The following is a 19,645-nucleotide window of genomic DNA, read 5'->3' as shown; positions in this document are numbered from 1 at the left end:
TTGTTCTTTGAAAAATAATAAAAGTTTCTTACTTCCCATCAACAGACAACCTGATATCAAAGAGCCAGGAGGCACCTCAAATTCATCAACATTCCTTTAATGAGGTGAGGAACTCTTAATGGTAAACCAACAGCTGAGTAACAGGATGACAGTACAACAGTAGGTAGAAAATCAAGGCGCTGAGGTCAAAGCATTGAGCCAACACCCACCTGGGATGGGGTATAAAAGGCCTAGCAGGGAAAGGGGTTGTCACACTCAGTGGCTCGGCCTTCACAGCTGCTCCGAAGCTCCTGTACTACCTCAGCCCACACCATGACCTCCTGCTACATCAGCTCATCCCGCTGTCTGGGCAGCACTCAGATGCCCGAAGCTGCAAATGTCTGCGGTTCCTGCATTGACGTTGGGGGCCAGCCTGGGGCAGAGGCCAAGGCTGCCTCCCTGTGCCTGTCTGCCACCCTGGCACATGCCAACCGGGTGCGTGTGGGGACAACTCCTCTGGGCCGACCCAGCCTCTGTGTACCCTACAGCTGCCAAACCGCTTGCCCCTTGCCAGGGACCCGCGACATTCCCGGCAACATCGGAGTGTGTGGGAACTATGGGGAAGGTGCCCCGAACGGGCACGAGAAGGTGACCATGCAGTTCCTGAACGACCGCCTGGCCAACTACCTGGAGAAGGTGCGTCAGCTGGAGCGGGAGAATGCGGAGCTGGAGACCAAGATCCAAGAGTCGAGCAAATGCCACGAGTCCAGCGTGTGTCCAGACTACCAGTCGTACTTCCGGACCATTGAGGAGCTCCAGCAGAAGGTGAGGTCTAAAGTAGCCTGGGGTACGCTGGGTCTGAGGAAGGTGGAAGGGCATGGCAGTCAAAGGGCCATTGAAGACTCAAGGGTCTTTGTGCTCTTGGGTTCTCTTGAGCATGAGCGTAGATGTCACCCATAGAGCTGGAGCCCAGAGTATGATGTTTTGTGCATGAACTGTCTTCCTGGTTTTCCACAGATCCTGTGCAGCAAGGCTGAGAATACCAGGCTCATTATTCAAGTTGACAATGCCAAGCTGGCTGCCGATGACTTTAGAATCAAGTAAGTAGGGCTGGAAGAGGTCTCAGAGTGACTCCTTCCTCTACCCTAAGTCACAATGGCCAACTACTTAATTGACTGAATTACTGTCCTGTTTCTTCTTTCCTAAATTCTCCAAATAAAAATTTTTATTACAAACAAAACTAATAGAAAGTGGCTGAGGAAAAAAAAAATACATCAAATTCAGTATGTATGGTGTAGCCTAGAGTTATGCCTCCTTCATTTACTTCTCTAAAATGGAAGGTAAGGCTGCTTGAGCTCACTCATCAGGAGCAGAATAAGGTGATTTCAAGAATAAACTGAGCAAGGACAGTCACTGAATTTCACATGTAAGTTAGAGGAACCATTTACAGATAGGTCAGGGTCCAAATTTATCTATGGGGACCTCAAATACCAGGCATTTCTACCAGACAAAGGTCAGAGATAGACAAGTAGCCCAACACAAGGAATAAGGGAGCAAATCATTGACCAGGTACCTGGATGTTGCTTAACCTAGCGGTGTGAGTCCTGTACTGGATCCTGAAATACATGATCTCATGCAAGCTAATTCATCTTTTGGAACAAAAGTTTCTTCAATGCCCAATGGTAAAAATGATACCTACTATGAATACCTTGCTAGACCATGAGCTGATTGAGTAGAGGGGTTGAGTCTAATTAATCTCTGAAGCCAGTGCTGAGCACAGTGAGCAAATGAGGATCCAAGTTGGTGAAGGAAATGGAAACTGGGGGCAGCTGAAAGGGGCTGTCCTTGTCATCCTGCTGACCTTTCATCTCCTGTCCTGGAAGGCACGAGAGTGAGCTGTCCCTACGCCAGGTGGTGGAGGCGGACATGTGTGGGATGCACAAGCTCCTGGATGACCTGAGCCTGGCCAAGGCCGACCTGGAGGCCCAGCAGGAGTCCCTGAAGGAGGAGATGCTCTGCCTCAAGAGCAACCACGAGCAGGTCTGGGCTTGGGGCTGCAGACCCATGGGAGAGGGCACTGAGCAGAGAAGGGAGCACCGCCCACCCTGTGGCTGTAGGATTAGAAGCCAGGCTCAGCTGGCATCAGGATGAGGGGTTGATCTGGGTGTGGGAGTCAGGCTGACTCTGTAGGACATAGCAGAGGTAGCGGTGGGGGTGGGGGGTGGTGGTTCCTTGTCTCTAAAGGTTTGCCTTGTGAATTTAGGAAGGTGACCCACTGGGCTCTTGCCAGTGGATCCTGGACAAGATCTTTCACATCGTGCACAAGTGGGCTCACCCCTCATGCTGCTCATCAGAGAAGGGGTTCAGGTGCTATCTGCTCTGTCCAAACCCTTTCCTCACTCAGAGTGTTGGTTCTTCTGTGCCCACAGGAAGTCCACATCCTGAGGGGCCAGCTAGGGGACAAGCTCCAGATTAAGCTGGACGCGGAGCCCACCGTGGACCTGAGCAGGGTGCTGGACGAGATGCGGTGCCACTACGAGGCCATGATGCAGACCGGCCACAACGACGTGGAGCAGTGGTTCCAAGATCAGGTGAGGGTGCTGCCTCGGAGCAGGGAGGGCCTCCCGGCTTCCACCTGGGCAGGGGGGTGATGTGATATCTCTGTGCACTTGTGCTTCAGTGCGAGAGCATCAGCAAGCAGGACATGTCCTGCTCCGAGGAGCTGCAGTGCTGCCAGTCGGAGATCCTGGAGCTGAGGCGCACGGTGAACGCCCTGGAGGTGGAGCTTCAGGCCCAGCACAGCCTGGTACGGTCCTCTGCCCTCACCGTGCTGCTGGGGCCACAGGCCATGGCCTGGCAGCAGCGTGTCTTAGAAGTCCCACTCATCAGTCCCACTAACAATCAGAACTCAGGGGCTGGGTCCCTCTCTCCCTGGGGGAGATGCCTCATCATCAAGGTTGGTTTGATCCCCAAAACCGGTTCCTTTAAAAAGCCAACTCCACTTCCTTTACAATAAAGGGTGGCGGTTCAGGCCCTCGTTCCACAAGACGTCACTGGGTGTCTACTTGGTCAGGTACTGGGAATACTGGGATGAATACTTCCTCCAGGTAGAATTTTGTGAAAAGTCGTGGTGATATGGGCAGCGATTTCTCCAGAGTTCTGGGCATGTCCTATGACATGGTGAGGTTGGCCATGATTCCTACTGCTGAATTTTGGGACACCTCGGTCTCTTACCCAGTTATTTGCCATTACAGAAGGACTGTCTGCAGAACTCCCTGTGTGAGTCTGATGCACGCTTTGGCACCGAGCTGGCCCAGATGCAGATCCTGATCCGTGATGTGGAGGAGCAGCTGTCTGAGATCCGGGCTGACCTGGAGCGGCAGAACCAGGAGTACCAGGTGCTGCTGGACGTCAAGGCCCGGCTGGAGAGCGAGATTGCCACATACCGGAAACTTCTGGAGAGTGAGGATTGCAAGTATGTGTGATCTAGGCACTCTTGGCCAATCATTTGCCCAATTCTTATGAGTTCCTTACGGTAACAGTAGTGTTGTCTACAAACCAGAAGGCAGTCTATGCTCCTGTTGAGTGACCCATTGCCCCTCCTCTTCTCACACTCTGCCTCATTGACAGAATATGAAGGGAGTGACCATCCATTAGGATCCATTACCAGGTCTCCAGTGGGGCTTCTTGCCTAGCCATTCACTGGTGAGAGTAGAAACATGGCTGTATCTTGAACAGGCAATTTGAGTATAGATCCCAGCAGGTTTGTTGAACTCACTTTTGCTCTCTTTTTAATCTTTGTTTGTATTTTTTATCTTGTAGCCTAGAACCCGATTCTCGTCTAGAAAACCTTAATTCTGGATGACGTTGTAGATAGAGATCCCTCAGTCTAGCACTAGGGGTGCACAATAGGGGGTCAATGGCTAGGGCATCTGTTGGGTCCCCGTCTTGTAGTTTTAAAGAGGGGGACTCCTTCCTTGTGCTCTATCACACATCATTCATTTCCCATCCCTCACTTCATTCACCTTTTCTCTCTCTCCACAGACTCCCTTGCAATCCATGCTCCACCTCTGCTGCCTGTGTGACTCCCCCCTGTGCGCCTCGTCCAAGCTGTGCCCCCCGCACCACTTGCGGGCCTGGGTCGACCTGTGGAGTCAGCTCCGGGAGCCGATTCTGAGTGCCCGTGTACCAGCAAGGGTGGTTAGAGCAAGGGGATGCCTAAAGAGAAATACTTGTTATACATCCAGAAAATATGGCTTCTAACTATTGCTGACTTTCTGCATGCAGAGCCTGTCCAAAGGCCACAAGATATCAGGAGAAGTGGAATCTTGGTCAGGAGGCTTCTTTCCCAGCTGCAGGTTTTCCCAGATTAGCTCCATGCTCTCAGTGGCCGGATCCCAGCCACCACTGGTGGGACTATCTACATTGGAGAGACTCAGGCATTGGATCAGATTGAAGAAGTATCATGGGGCGAGGATGGGGCAGGACCTGAAACTGCATTTGCATTTCAAGCACCAACTTTAGCTTGAAAAATTTCCAGTTTGTGGCCAGGAAAGTGAGAAACAAACTTCACTGCTTGGGCTCCCCCTCCCCCCCGATGTACTGATTCTGTTTCTAACATCTGCAGCCCCAGATAATGGCCCCAGTGAGGGGGGCAATGAAACTAGATATGACATATGTGAACAATTCCTCATCCACTTCCTTCCTCCTGTCCTTCTGCCGCCCCGCCTTGGAAGTGGCTTCATTTCCTCTCTGGTAAGGTGGGAGTTCCCTGTATCAGATCTGAGCTCTCTTCACTCAGAGTTCCTTTCTTTGACAAAGGACAAGGCTGGCCTCTTGCTATGTAAAGAGAACTTTCAGATTAAGAAATCTCTCTTCTCTAGAAATCTGGACTCTCATAACTATTGTCTGGCTATACTTCTCTCTTCATCTAATTTTACAGTAAAATTTGGACAATGACTTTATTTTTTTCTAGTAGTTTCTCCTGGAATATTAAACCATTGCTAAGCCTGATGATTTAGGGTGATGGAAAATATATTATTACAATATTTTCAAAGTTTTCATTCTTATTTACCTTCTCTGCTCCCACCTCGTGTCTTCCCACCCTCCCCCTTCCTGACCACAATGCCACCACATTGGCCAGTATGTTCCATTGGACATCCCTGAGACCGGACCCTGTTCTTCCTCCTTCCTGGAATGCTTCCCCTCTCTTTCTTGTTATTCAGGCCTCGGCAGAAATGTTACTGCTTCTGAGAGCTCTTGCTTGGCCATCAGTCCACATACTCAACAGCCTCGTCACTCTCTGTCTTGCTTATTGTCATCATCAACAGCTAAAATTGCCAGCTCTTGCATTGTTTCCTCACTGAAATGCTTACTGGAGATTAGCATTCGTGCACTGCTGCTTCCCCGGAGCCTAGCTCACTGCTTGGTACAGAGTAGATGCTTAATAAACATCTGTTGAAAGAATGAATGTGTCTTCCTGACTTTATCTCTGACTTGTTACGGGGCTTGAGAATCATCACTTAACTCAGCGTTTTTCCCTGCCATACAGTGAGGGTTATGTCATCTTTCCCACTCACATCCTAGAATTGTTATGGATTCTAGGATTAAGTGAGATGATAGAAATTTAAAAAGTCTGAAAAGGAGAAAGCACCATATTGACCTCATGCAGAGCCAGTGTCATATAATTAGGAGTGTGGGTACTGAGCCAGACTGCTCACAATTCACCTGTGGCCTCAGGCTGTTTCCTCTGGGCAGCTAGAATTAGTTTCCTTTAGCAGCTATAGGCGATCAGAAATGAAATTGTGTACTTAATAACTTGTTTTCCAGAGCAAATTTGATTTGAGTATCTGCATTAGTTCAAAGAATGAGAAAATTTTGCTTCGGGGGTAGGAGGCAGAGCTTTCTTAGCAACTCCCTTATATTGAATCCATCCAAGAAGACAGGGCCCAGTTGTATGGGTGCTCTCGTTTCCTTTTTCCCCCTTTGGGTCCACCAGTGGTGACGTGATGTGCAAATGTACCTTACTGCCCTGGGCACTCAGTAATTCTAAGAGCCACTGTGATTCTTGTAGAACTTCATTTTGGAGGCTACGTTTTGGGAGGAGTGCAGATTATGCCTATTTGCAGTCCTGATTTCTGAATGTGGTTGATAGCTGCTTGAAAAAAATAGCTCCTGTTAGCCTCCCTTCTCAGATCTTGTGCCATCATACGAGAAAGGGCAATAGGGGGAAATGAAATCACTTTACCCACCCACGTCAGAGTAAGACTGGGATGGCTCAAGGCAGCTTCATCTTCATGGGGACAAAATGCTTCTTGGCATTTAGGAGCTACAACTTCCAGTGTTGAATGTGGTCTTGGTGGTGAGGGGTGACTTTCAGGAAGAACTTCTCATGATAACAAGGCACCATCTTGCCTGATGTTGATTGACTGGCTTGGGTTGGGGGCAGGAACAGGAGTCTTTCCAGAAACTGGCTTGGTTTTTGTCCATGATTTGAGCTAGAAAGCTTCGTCTGCAACCCTGGCTTTTTCTGAGAAGCAAAATGAATGAGATGGGGCCTGTTGTGTTGGGGCCCACCTTTGGAGCACTGCCTTTTAGAAAGACCCAGGCTCCTGCTTCTGGTCAACTTTAAGTCCCCTGACTCTGTGTCTGGTGCATTTCTTTGCTTCTTGTGAACAGCAACATCTACGTCAAACACAGAACCTGCTTTGCTCTCTTCCTCTTTGATGGTTAAACATTTGAATAGAACTGCACAATTTTTAAATTGAGGTTTAAAAAAATTTTTTTAAATGTTTATTTTTGAGAGAGAGAGAGAGAGCATGAGCAGAAGGGCAGAGAGAGAGGGAGACACCGAATCCAAAGCAGGTTCCAGGCTCTGAGCTGTCAGCACAGAGCCCGACTTGGGGCTCAAACTCACGAACCGTGAGATTATGACCTGAGCCAAGGTTGGATGCTTAACCGACTGATCCACCCAGGTGCCCCCAAATGGAATTTTATATAGTGGTAGCTTCCTCCTGCCTGATGTTAAGTGCTGCCACTTCTTCCTGAGAAGCTAATACCACTCTCTAGCATTCTTACATGGTAGGCATTGTAACTGCTTTTAAAATATGAAGTAGTAAAGCTCACAGAGGTTAAATAGCTTGTCTAAAGATATGATTTGGCAAGTGGCTGAGCCAGGACTCAGACCTAGATTGCTCGGCTACAAAGCAACTCTCATTATATCACTTACGTATTTATCCTCTGTTCCTTTGAGTGATTGAGCTGCATTTTAAAGAGAGACCCTTCTTCCTCAAAAAACTAAAAATAGAATTATCATGTGATTCAGTAATTCCACTACTGGGTATTCACCCAAAGAAAATGAAAACACTGATTTGAAAAGATATATGTACCCCTAAGTTTATCACAACATTATTTACCATAGCCAAGACATGGAAGCAGCCTAAATGTCCATCAATAGATGAATGGATGGAGATATTCCATATATAATGGAATATTGTTCAGTCATAAAAAGATTGAAATCTTTTTATTGCCATTTGCAACAACATGGATGGACCTAAAGGGTATAATGCTAAGTGAACTAAATCAGTCAGAGAAAGACAAATACTGTATGACTTCATTCATATGTGGAATTTAAGAAACAAAACAGATGAACAAAGAAAAAAAAAGACAAAAAATCAGACCCTTAAATACAGAGAATAAACCAGTGGTTGCCAGAAGGGAGATAGATGGGAGGGGGAGGGGTGGTGAAATAGAGGCGATTAAGAGTACACTTATCATGATGAGCACTGAGTACTCTAAGAATTGTTAGATCACTATATCGTACACCTGAAACTAATATTACACCGTATGTTAACTATACTTGAATAAAAATACAAAATAGGAAGACCCTGCAATGTGAGACTTGGATGTCCCTATTTTTCACACTCAGGGTCACTGACAGTGTAATTTGGAAAGGGTCGCTGAAATCATGTCATTTGCTTGATCAATTTAGTACAAGCCTTACCGGACAGTGTATTGTCAGTTCCTGAACCAGCTAGTCTGCCCCCAGCTCACTGCTAACTCCTCCTGAATGCCTTGTCTGTGTTGAACATTTCATGGGTCAATGTCAGTATCTGAGAAGGGACAGAAGATGACTTTCGAGGGGAGAGTACATCATTAGCAGAGAAGGACTAATACCAGTACAACCAAAGCGACTGATGCTGTCATTAAATAATTCTATTCTTTTCCCAAAAGGACATGAGTTAAACACATAATTCAGTGTGATCTACTTTTGAATGCTCTGTAGGACTTTTCATAGAAATACATTCCTAGATGAAAACATGTCAACCTGATTTTGATTTGATTTAGGACTACAGGGTTTAGAAGTCAAGGATTTTCTATCATTGGAACAACAAGCTATTGTTTGGTTTCATATCACGTTTGTTCGTTCATTCATTCATTCATTCATTCAACACACACTTGCTGAGCATCACCATGCACTAGGCACTGTGGAGGGTAAAACTGGGTATGATTTGCTCCATAGCTGAGCTCATTTGGTTCTTTCTTTCATGTTTACATTGACTGGGTATTTTGTGTGAGTCAGATGCCATGTTGGAAATTACAGAGATGAACAAGATAGTCAAGCAACTGAGCCACCCAGGTGCCCCCAGAGATGAACAAGACAAAAGTAAGTCAAAATCCTTGCTTACAAGGGTCTTCTTCATAAGCCAACAACAAAGCACACTACCAGGACGTAAACTGAGGATTCAGTATGAGTGGAAGCTTTCACTTGAAGGCAGCTCTTGAGCTGAAAAATATGAACTCCCAGGGATGGACTTGACCTTCAGAATGTTTCAGAATTAGGGTATTTAATAATGGATTGTCAATGTGCAAAATAAAGCAGAGTTGTCAATATTTCCCTATTTTTATTGCATAAAATCTGTGAAGTGGGCCAAGTAAGTAATTCTATAATGACTTACTCGGAATTTCATATTTTCCCGACTTCCTAAATCATCTACTCTACAAGTTTCTACAATTGCATTTTCCTCCTTTTCATTCAGCACACCTTTGTCCCAGGACTGTCTCCAGCCAGATCAGGGAGAGATTTATTAGCATCACATCCACAAGATGTGATCCCCTGAGAAGCTCAGAGGAATGGACTCCTACATTGAGGGGAAATCCACAAATTTTGGGGGGCACAGAACAAAGGAGATGGCTCCTAATCCAGCGCCTCAGGGACCTCATCAGCCAGAATCAAAGATGAGGCTGTGGGGCTGTGGAGAGCTGAACTCTGGGACAGGGCACATCTGAACCCAACTGGTTCAGCACAAAAGACATAGACCCCTGAAAGGGGAAATGGAGCCCAAGTGTGTCCAAACTCTCACAAAATACCAAGCATTTTTATTTTTGTTTGTAGAAGGTCTTCTTTAAAAAAGCCTAGCTTACAGAAATTATACACATAGAACACACATCTTGCAAAAACTTGAAACAGAAGTGAAGGCTACACTAAGCCAATAGTCCTCCTCCACAAATTAGTTTCCATATGTATACAAGGGAAGGGGGGGGGGTATTGTGAGGTTCTAACAGACGATTCTCACTGTATTTCTCACTGTACACCAGGGCCCTTCTAGGAGCTATAGCCCAAGCAGCACTCAGTGATTTGGGAGAGGGATGGCAGAGTAGAAGGCAGGGAAGAGGGTTTTGAGTCTCACAAGTCCAAGCCCTGAAATGACAAGAGAATGGACTTGGATGAGATGAGTAAGGGGAAATGTTCTGCCCTCTGGTTAGAGGAAGGCACGCTGGGATCAGGGAATGAAAAGGAGGGGAAGGGAAGAGAATTTAGATGCTGGTGGGTCCTGCTTGCCCTACCCCTTCTCCTGGGCTGGGATACAGAGTCAAGGGCAGGAGGATAATAGGTTCAGGATGTAGGAGCAGAGGGCATATGTCCTCCCTTTCCCAGGTAGAATGTGGAGAGGCACCAAGACCCCAGGGGAGTCTGGACAGAAGGTCCTGAGAAAAAAATCATAGACTATCCTGAGACCTGGGGTGGTACCGAATCTGAAAGATGACCCTGTGCATCAGAGAGTAGCATGAACAGAGCAAAAGGAAATCTGACAGCTCAAGAGCCACATGGGTGAGAATGAGGACACCTTGGCCACACTGGGAGCTCTGGCAGCCAAGAACTGGGCAGGAGGACCCACGTGGGTCTCTGTGGCCGTGTGGATGGATGCAAATGCCAAGGGCTGAGCCCTGCCCACCTCCTGTCTCCCAACATCCTGGAGGAAAGGCCTTTGGCACTTGGGGTGACCTCTTGGAAAGGGGTCCTCAAGATGACTGAGATTAAGGTTCTGCTACCTGGTGTAGTGTGGGATGAAGATTAAAAGTACAATTTGGTTTAAGTATAAGAAAATAAAGGTATATATTTTTCACACCTGACTTTATGGTCTGAGATTCATTTTTGCTATAAATGTAATCTCACATATGTCCTTCTTTGGGTAAATATAAAAAGTAGCATACTGGGTATCTTGTTGTGCATTTTGCCTTTTCTTCACTGAAAATTCCATTGTAGTTGTCATTTCTATGGTAGTATATATCTATGTCTATGTCTATATCTATGTCTGTCTATGTCTATGTCTATATCTATGACTACGTCTAGATCTAGATCTGTGTCTATATCTACCTTAGTATCTGTGATGGCTACAAGCTTTTCACTACATTCATGCACTGCAATTCACTTAACCAGGCTTCTTTTGGTAGGCGTTTCATTTTCTCTTCGGTCTGCTATGACCCCCCAGATATTGCCATAAATACTCTTATTATCCTTGTACGCGTGTAAGTGCATCTGTGGGATAAATTCCTGGAAGTGGAATTATCGGGTCACGGGGTAGGTGCAATTGTCATTTGCATAGATATTGCTAAACTGCCTTGAAGAGGCTGCATGTTTCACCCCCCACGCCAACAGTGTTTGACGATGCCTGTTTTCTTACACCTTGCCAACATTGTGCCACTAGCCTTTTTGATCTTTGTTAATTTAACCTAAATAGGTACAAAATGGTAATTTAATAAGCATTTTTGAATTGTAAATGATGTGAGCATCTAGACCCGTGATTAAAAGCCACTTGAAAAAAAACAGCCAACACTTATTTAGTGTTTACGGTGCCACGTGCTGGCCATTATTTTCAATGATTTACAGAGATCAAATTCTTTAATGGTTAAAACAAATCTGTGGGCTAGGTGCTATTACTGCCTCCGTTTTGCATGTGCAGAAACCACAGCACAGTGAGGTCAAGCCATCAGGCCAAGTTTTCACAGCTAGTAAATGGTGGAACCAGAATCTGAATCCAGGCAGGCTGACCCCAGGGTTCTTGGCCTTGACCATACTACTATGCTGCATTAAAGGGCTTTGTCATGGGCCCAGGTAGGACATAAATAAGGGCAAATGTGCTGCCCTAGAATGTGGATAAGGGAAGTCTGCCATCAGCGCAGGAGGGAGAGGAGAAGGACAGACAATTATTTTGTCAGCTAGTCTCTAATGACCCGGAGACCTGGGACAGAAATAAAGCTGACTGATGATAATAAACACATTTAAAATCAGACTAAAGATTCCCAAATAATCATATTATTAAATGCCACTTAATAGAGAAGACCTCAGCAGTGTTGCCTCTATTTCAAAGTCTCTAGAGCTGGACGTTTGAGATCACAAAGCTCCCTGAGGGTGTCCTTCCTGGAAGCCCCGTCTCCTGGCCCAGAGTGTCTGAGGGTGTCGCAGGCACAGCTGTGCCAGGATGGACCACCTGTTGTGGTTTGCCAACTTCTTCCGGGTGAACACAGTGCACACTGTGTGGGGACAGCACCTGCTTCCTTAGACAACTTCTGAGTCACCCTTTTGCAACAGATAAGGTAGCGTAGATCAGACCCTAACCCCGTGGGCTGCTCCCAGTTGACTGCTTTCTCTTTCACTCTGAGTTGCCTCAGTAGGTCCCATCACCATGGCATTGAATGGTGCTGTTCCAGACCCAGTGTCCTACCCCCCACCTTGAAGACGGACTGAACTCCAAAACTTTTACTCCTAAAGAGAGATGAGGTGGCCTCTGTGAATGAAGGAGGGGCTGCAGGACCTCCTCCCTCTTCACCCCTCAGCGCCGGGACCTCCCTTCATGCAGTCTGGCTCTCACGTTGTTCTTTGGGGCCAGCGACTCTTTATGGGGAGCGAAGGAGGCGGTCTGGGGTGTCAAGAATGGGCTCCTCCTCAGTGACACAGCGGAGTGCATCTCAAACACCTGCCTCATGCTTTCCACTTACTGCCAGTTCTTTGATAGGGAAGAAATTGGCAGAACCCACTTCTCTACAGAGTCACAGGCGGGCATCAGTGTCATTATGCAAAACACCTTGCTGAGCCCAAGCCAGGGCTTTACAGAGAGGTGTCAGGGCATCAAAACTTCAGCTGTGGAGCCTAAGAAGTAACAAACCGCGGGTGTTCTGAGATGGGAGGAACCATAATTTTAGTTGATGGAACAAATCCTGCCAGTGGGTAGGGTCAAAACATGGAGCCTGTTTAGCAAATCAAAGGAAACAGTTTTAATGGCCCAATTCTCTGGATTATAGTGATGCACTGTGATGAGGCAAGAAGGAACTAAAGGGGTGTTTGAAGATGGAATATATGCAGATTGCACCCAGAGGCCTCTGAAGGATGGGATGGTTTGGCCTCGTGAGGTCTCCTAATTTATGGTGTTTGTAAGGGGATTATTCATTGGTGACCTCAGGGCAAATGGCACTGACCCTAGAGTGGGTTTTCTTTTTGGGGAGAATTCCAGATCCCTTTATTTCTTTTTGAGAGAATTCTAAGAGTCCAGGTTTCATCAATACTCAACATCCTCCCATTTGGTTTTCTCGGGGCTGCTTGTTCTTGAATTTTGCTTAGAGAAGAGACCTACTTATACTTTTCTGGGGTCTTCCTCCATTAGATCTCCCTCAGTCCTTCGGTCCCAACACTCTGCAGGGGCACCTCCTGAGCCGGTTGCCTTGGTCCCTTGGCTCTAACGAAAATCTCTGGGATTTGAGGTCTACTTTAGACTCTTGATTTTTGAGTATAATTTTTCTATGTGCATTTTGTTGTTCTCCCTGTTCTATGTCTAAATATCTTCCTTTGCTGGAATACAAGGACCCTCGGATATTTTATTTCTTTTCACGTCAGCTTCTTGCCCAACTACTAAGCCTTCTGCGTCCCCCTGAGCAACAACACAGGCAGTACACAGGTTGTTCTAACTGGGAGTCATGGTGGGTTGGAAAGAGAATGAATGGGCTTTGCAGACATGAGACCAAATCGAGCCCTTGCCAATTTATTTCTCTGTGAATTGGAAGATGGACTTTAGTTACCTCATCTGCACACTGAAGCCACCAAGAGCTACATCACAGGTAGTAAGGATTCAATAGGAAAGAACACCTAATAATAATAGCAATATATACCTACGTCCCCATAAATTTTGGTTCTTAAACTTTTTTTTTTTTAACATTTATTTATTTTTGAGACAGGGAGAGACAGAGCATGAACAGGGGAGGGTCAGAGAGAGGGAGACACAGAATCTGAAGCAGGCTCCAGGCTCTGAGCTGTCAGCACAGAGCCTGACGTGGGGCTAGAACTCATGGACCACGAGATCATGACCTGAGCCGAAGTCAGCTGCTTAACTGACTGAGCCACCCAGACGCCCTGGTTCTTAAACTTTTGAGATACCCCTTGAGCTCTGGGCCCAGTTCCCTTTTCTGGATCAAATAAAGTTTTTATTTTATTTTATTTTTTATTTTTTATTTTTATCAGTAGCTTCTCTCTAGATACATCCTTGATCAGGACCACGGATCCTCTGTCTTTCACTAACCCCCATTGATCTATGGTTCTCATTCAAGTTAAAGATATCCTGAGATTTCTGGGGAACTGTTTTTTCCTGAGGAATAGGGACCCCTGCATGTTCAAGAATTGGCACACTGCCTGAGTTCAAGGGAATGTTCAGGAAACATGCTCAACAAGTGAATGACTGAAAGCTGATTCTGACTAGTCAACCAAAACTTAGCCAGCACTAATGTTTCGGGATGCATTGATGCTTTAAAGCTTCTCAAGAGGAGTATGTAGTGTAAAGGATAGAAGAGAGAAGAAAGGGGACCTTACAATAATCAATATCTGTAGACTTCCCAGTTTTATAAAGTGGTGTTTTCTCTTCAGAGGAAACGCTGGGTGAGTCTAAATGCTGGTGATGGATTCACTGTCCCTCCTGCCATACAGATCACTGACTGAAAGATTCAATCCTTGAGTGTGGCTATATCCACAGACAGACTGGCTCAGTCCAGCAAGAGGGCATCTGGAAGTTGAATTAACTGCTGGTGATTGTTGAGTAGAAATATACATCTTTGATCTTTCATCAACCGACAACCTGATATCAAACAGCAAGGGGCATGTCAAATTCATCAACATTCCTTTAATGAGGCGAGGAACTCTTAATGGTAAACCAACAGCTGAGTAACAGGATGACAGTACAACAGTAGGTAGAAAATCAAGGCGCTGAGGTCAAAGCATTGAGCCAACACCCACCTGGGATGGGGTATAAAAGGCCTAGCAGGGAAAGGGGTTGTCACACTCAGTGGCTCGGCCTTCACAGCTGCTCCGAAGCTCCTGTGCTACCTCAGCCCACACCATGACCTCCTGCTACATCAGCTCATCCCGCTGTCTGGGCAGCACTCAGATGCCCGAAGCTGCAAATGTCTGCGGTTCCTGCATTGACGTTGGGGGCCAGCCTGGGGCAGAGGCCAAGGCTGCCTCCCTGTGCCTGTCTGCCACCCTGGCACATGCCAACAAGATGCCTGTGGGGACAACTCCTCTGGGCCGACCCAGCCTCTGTGTACCCTACAGCTGCCAAACCGCTTGCCCCTTGCCAGGGACCCGCGACATTCCAGGCAACATCGGAGTGTGTGAGAACTATGGGGAAGGCGCCCCGAACGGGCACGAGAAGGTGACCATGCAGTTCCTGAACGACCGCCTGGCCAACTACCTGGAGAAGGTGCGCCAGCTGGAGCGGGAGAACGCGGAGCTGGAGACCAAGATCCGAGAGTCGAGCAAATGCCACGAGTCCAGCGTGTGTCCAGACTACCAGTCGTACTTCCGGACCATTGAGGAGCTCCAGCAGAAGGTGAGGTCTGAAGTAGCCTGGGGTACGCTGGGTCTGAGGAAGGTGGAAGGGCATGGCAGTCAAAGGGCCATTGAAGACTCAAGGGTCTTTGTGTTTTTGGGTTCTCTTGAGCATGAGCATAGATGTCACCCATAGAGCTGGAGCCCAGAGTATGATGTTTTGTGCATGAACTGTCTTCCTGGTTTTCCACAGATCCTGTGCAGCAAGGCTGAGAATACCAGGCTGGTAACTCAAATTGACAATGCTAAGCTGGCTGCCGATGACTTTAGAATCAAGTAAGTAGGGCTGGAAGAAGGCTCAGAGTGACTCCTCTTCTGTTTTATTTCTAGGTGCCCATCATGGTACTGGCCCAAAGTAGATGTTAAAAAGTGGTTACTGACTAGAACCTAGAAATGGTTGAAAGTGAACAAAAGCATTGAAACAAAATGAGGAAGAATCATCTAGATGGGTCAGGTCCTATGTCATTTTCTCCCCATCTAGAAGATAAGAAGGTTTTGTGTTATAGCCAGAAACAAAATCAAATCATTGCAAGAATAATCTTTCAGTTCATTGGTCATTGACAGATTCACTGACTCTTCACTAAATTTATGAGTGGGAAGAATTGTCACTATAGCTTTTTGGTATCAAGAGTTGCAATTGAATGAATGAGAAAGGCATAAAAATCACTTGAAATAATTAATCCAAGGGGTAAACTAGAAAACTGTAGGTCCAGAAGGCTTACTTTCAAGCTATTCTTTTTCCTAGCTAAATGACTCCTTTATAGCAGAATGAATACTGCGTTAATTTGATGACTTAGGGTGAATCCATGTATCTATTATTAACCAAGATATACAATCCTGGATACTCCATTTATTCTCTCTGAGCCACAGTTTCCCATGTAGTTCCATCCAGTGGGCATAATGATATTTCTTCCAACAATGAGTTCTGTAGGTACAGGATCCAACACAGTGAATGTTGATTAACCAAGGAAATGAGGATCCAAGTTGGTGAAGGAAATGGAAACTGGGGGCAGCTGAAAGGGGCTGTCCTTGTCATCCTGCTGACCTTTCATCTCCTGTCCTGGAAGGCACGAGAGTGAGCTGTCCCTACGCCAGGTGGTGGAGGCGGACATGTGTGGGATGCACAAGCTCCTGGATGACCTGAGCCTGGCCAAGGCCGACCTGGAGGCCCAGCAGGAGTCCCTGAAGGAGGAGATGCTCTGCCTCAAGAGCAACCACGAGCAGGTCTGGGCTTGGGGCTGCAGACCCATGGGAGAGGGCACTGAGCAGAGAAGGGAGCACCGCCCACCCTGTGGCTGTAGGATTAGAAGCCAGGCTCAGCTGGCATCAGGATGAGGGGTTGATCTGGGTGTGGGAGTCAGGCTGACTCTGTAGGACATAGCAGAGGTAGCGGTGGGGGTGGGGGGTGGTGGTTCCTTGTCTCTAAAGGTTTGCCTTGTGAATTTAGGAAGGTGACCCACTGGGCTCTTCCCAGTGGATCCTGGACAAGATCTTTCACATCGTGCACAAGTGGGCTCACCCCTCGTGCTGCTCATCAGAGAAGGGGTTCAGGTGCCATCTGCTCTGTCCAAAGCCCTTTCCTCACTCAGAGTGTTGGTCCTTCTGTGCCCACAGGAAGTCCACATCCTGAGGGGCCAGCTAGGGGACAAGCTCCAGATTAAGCTGGACGCGGAGCCCACCGTGGACCTGAGCAGGGTGCTGGACGAGATGCGGTGCCACTACGAGGCCATGATGCAGACCGGCCGCAACGACGTGGAGCAGTGGTTCCAAGATCAGGTGAGGGTGCTGCCTCGGAGCAGGGAGGGCCCCCCGGCTTCCACATGGGCAGGGAGGTGATGTGATGTCTGTGTGCACTTGTGCTTCAGTCCGAGAGCATCAGCAAGCAAGACATGTCCTGCTCCACGGAGCTGCAGTGCTGCCAGTCGGAGATCCTGGAGCTGAGGCGCACGGTGAACGCCCTGGAGGTGGAGCTTCAGGCCCAGCACAGCCTGGTACGGTCCTCTGCCCTCACCGTGCTGCTGGGGCCACGGGCCACGGCCTGGCAGCAACGTGTCTTAGAAGTCCCACTCATCAGTCCCACTAACAATCAGAACTCAGGGGCTGGGTCCCTCTCTCCCCGGGGGAGATGCCTTGCCATCAGGGTTGGTTTGACCCCCAAAACCGGTTCCTTTAAAAAGCCAACTCCACTTCCTTTACAATAAAGGGTGGCGGTTCAGGCCCTCGTTCCACAAGACGTCACTGGGTGTCTACTTGGTCAGGTACTGGGAATACTGGGATGAACACTTCCTCCAGGTAGAATTTTGTGAAAAGTCGTGGTGATATGGGCAGTGATTTCTCCAGAGTTCTGGGCATGTCCTATGACATGGTGAGGTTGGCCATGATTCCTACTGCTGAATTTTGGGACACCTCGGTCTCTTACCCGGTTATTTGCCATTACAGAAGGACTGTCTGCAGAACTCCCTGTGTGAGTCGGATGCACGCTTTGGCACCGAGCTGGCCCAGATGCAGATCCTGATCCGTGATGTGGAGGAGCAGCTGTCTGAGATCCGGGCTGACCTGGAGCGGCAGAACCAGGAGTACCAGGTGCTGCTGGACGTCAAGGCCCGGCTGGAGTGCGAGATCAACACGTACCGGAAACTTCTGGAGAGTGAGGATTGCAAGTACGTGTGATAGAGTCAATTTCTCACCAAGGCACATACCTGACTATAAAGCAATTCCTCACAGATAACTGACATGGTTGTGGAAGGAGATATCAGCACGGAGAGCAAGCCTCCCTGTCCACACTGGCTTAGTGATGTGCTCAACTCTCCTGGTGTATGTGGATTGCACTGTGGATTGACTGTTACATAAACGATAGCTGGTTCCTAAGCCAAGTCCCCCTAGAGGACTCTTGGACACGGAGAGACACAGATGGCACTGGAAGAGGAACTACTCACACAGATTTCATTGCGCTCTGTGACTTGGTGGCAGACTTGTCTTTTGTCCATTTTGGTCTTGCCTCTTCCGTGCATCACTGAGACATCTTTGTACTCCCTGTGTCTAACTCTTTCTCTCTCTCTCTCTCTCTCCCTGCAGACTCCCCATCAATCCCTGCTCTACGGCTGCTGCCTGTGTCCTTCATCCAAGCTGTGTCCCAGCCACCTGCCCTCTCTAAGCAAGTGGCCTCAGCGCTGAGAAGTGATTCTGAAGGTCTGAGTGCTGGTGCAGAAGGTCAAGGCTGGTTGTACCCAGGCTAGGATTGCCTTCACCTGCTCATTAGCCTTCCTTCCAGGAAGACTGAACTCACTGGAGGCATGTTCACTAAATCAGAGCATAACAGAAACTTCTAAACCATGGCTCCCTGTGTGTCCCCACACCGCATCCGCGCCCCCCCCCCCCCCCCCCCATCCAATGCTATCTTTGTCTTTCACTTAAGCTATCATTTGATCCCAGTACCTCTTCTGGGATTTGCCTTCTAATCCTATGCTTCAGAGTCTCCTAAGATGTAATTGGGTTCCTGTATGAAACGGTCAATAAATCTCCTTCCTGTATTAAGTGCTACGTTTCTCGTGCTTGGCAATGTATATGGTGTGATAAACAACTCTGGCCCTCAAGACCTTGGGTGATCCTTGGCCCCGACATGTCTTGTCACTGCCAGGATCTTCCACTGGGGCACTGGGGTCTTAGCCTCTGGATGAAGGCCCTTTGCTGACATTCGATTTACCTTGCCCATCCATCTCTATGGGCTGGTGAAAGGAAGACATGTTAGTTGCCAAGGTTGAATTCCTTCAGAACAGCTCAGAACTAACATGTCCCTGCCGTGCTTTTGGCATCTTTAGTGTCTTGGTATTTTGTCCAAGAGCAAAATCACACAACTTAGAGTTCCGATCCAGCCAAAGGGAGGTCATGCTGAGAACTGCCCTGGCCAGGTTGCCAAGTTTTTATTTTTTATTTTTCTCTCATTCAAACTGGCTCCTGTGTGGAGGCATGGAATTACTACCTGCTCTCTTAGCTTGGGTACTCAGGACAGTTGTCTGGGTCCTGGGCATATTTCCCTCCCAAGAGAGGTGTCCTTGTCTATTTGCTGTTGCCTTTGGGGTGCTGAAGGTGAGGAGCACAGTAGGCATGAGTCTGCCTCTTGGACATGGCTCTGACCCAGGCCCAGGTGGGTCACAGTCAGACATGGTGGAAGACCACCCAAGAGATGATGTGCCTTCTTTGCTGTGCTACTCAATTTAGCTTCTGGAATGTGCTGAGCATGCCCAGAAGAATGAAGCTCTCAGGTTTCGGCTCACCTGCGGAACCTGGTCCCAAGATCAATGCAAATTCGGATCTTCTGCCCAGGAGCACAGTATGGTGGGAAGGGCACTTGCTCTGGAGTTGGGCAGATCTGGGCTCAAATGCCACCCTTTGTGACACCAGTTAAGTGAAATCGCCGGGCCATGACACTCTCTTGAGACTTACTCTTCAGTTGTAAGGTTAGAAAGATTCTATTTTCCTTCACTGTTGCTGAGGGATAATGCATACAATGCTCCT

At 47.7% G+C, this 19,645-nt stretch overlaps 2 protein-coding genes across 2 annotated transcripts; both read left to right on the top strand.

Moving 5' to 3' along the window:
• The first annotated feature begins 247 nt into the window (after positions 1–247).
• On the top strand, positions 248–4,519 carry LOC144614230 (keratin, type I cuticular Ha7). Its single transcript, XM_078436960.2, has 7 exons — positions 248–804; positions 997–1,079; positions 1,863–2,019; positions 2,409–2,570; positions 2,660–2,785; positions 3,234–3,454; positions 4,024–4,519. The coding sequence occupies exons 1-7, from the start codon at positions 313–315 to the stop codon at positions 4,154–4,156; spliced, it is 1,374 nt and encodes a 457-aa protein (XP_078293086.2). The 5' UTR covers positions 248–312; the 3' UTR covers positions 4,157–4,519.
• A 10,001-nt stretch (positions 4,520–14,520) lies between these two features.
• On the top strand, positions 14,521–18,556 carry LOC144614231 (keratin, type I cuticular Ha8-like). Its single transcript, XM_078436961.2, has 7 exons — positions 14,521–15,131; positions 15,324–15,406; positions 16,198–16,354; positions 16,745–16,906; positions 16,996–17,121; positions 17,570–17,790; positions 18,206–18,556. Exons 1-7 carry the CDS (start codon positions 14,640–14,642, stop codon positions 18,282–18,284), a joined length of 1,320 nt encoding a protein of 439 aa, XP_078293087.2. The 5' UTR covers positions 14,521–14,639; the 3' UTR covers positions 18,285–18,556.
• The last annotated feature ends 1,089 nt before the right edge of the window (positions 18,557–19,645 follow it).

The sequence above is a fragment of the Panthera onca genome, chromosome E1, assembly GCF_046562875.1.
Source record: "Panthera onca isolate mPanOnc1 chromosome E1, mPanOnc1 haplotype 2, whole genome shotgun sequence".
NCBI classification, from domain to species: domain Eukaryota; kingdom Metazoa; phylum Chordata; class Mammalia; order Carnivora; family Felidae; genus Panthera; species Panthera onca.
The sequence above is the reverse complement of the archived record's forward strand: the minus strand, read 5'-3'. Positions and strand labels throughout refer to the sequence as shown.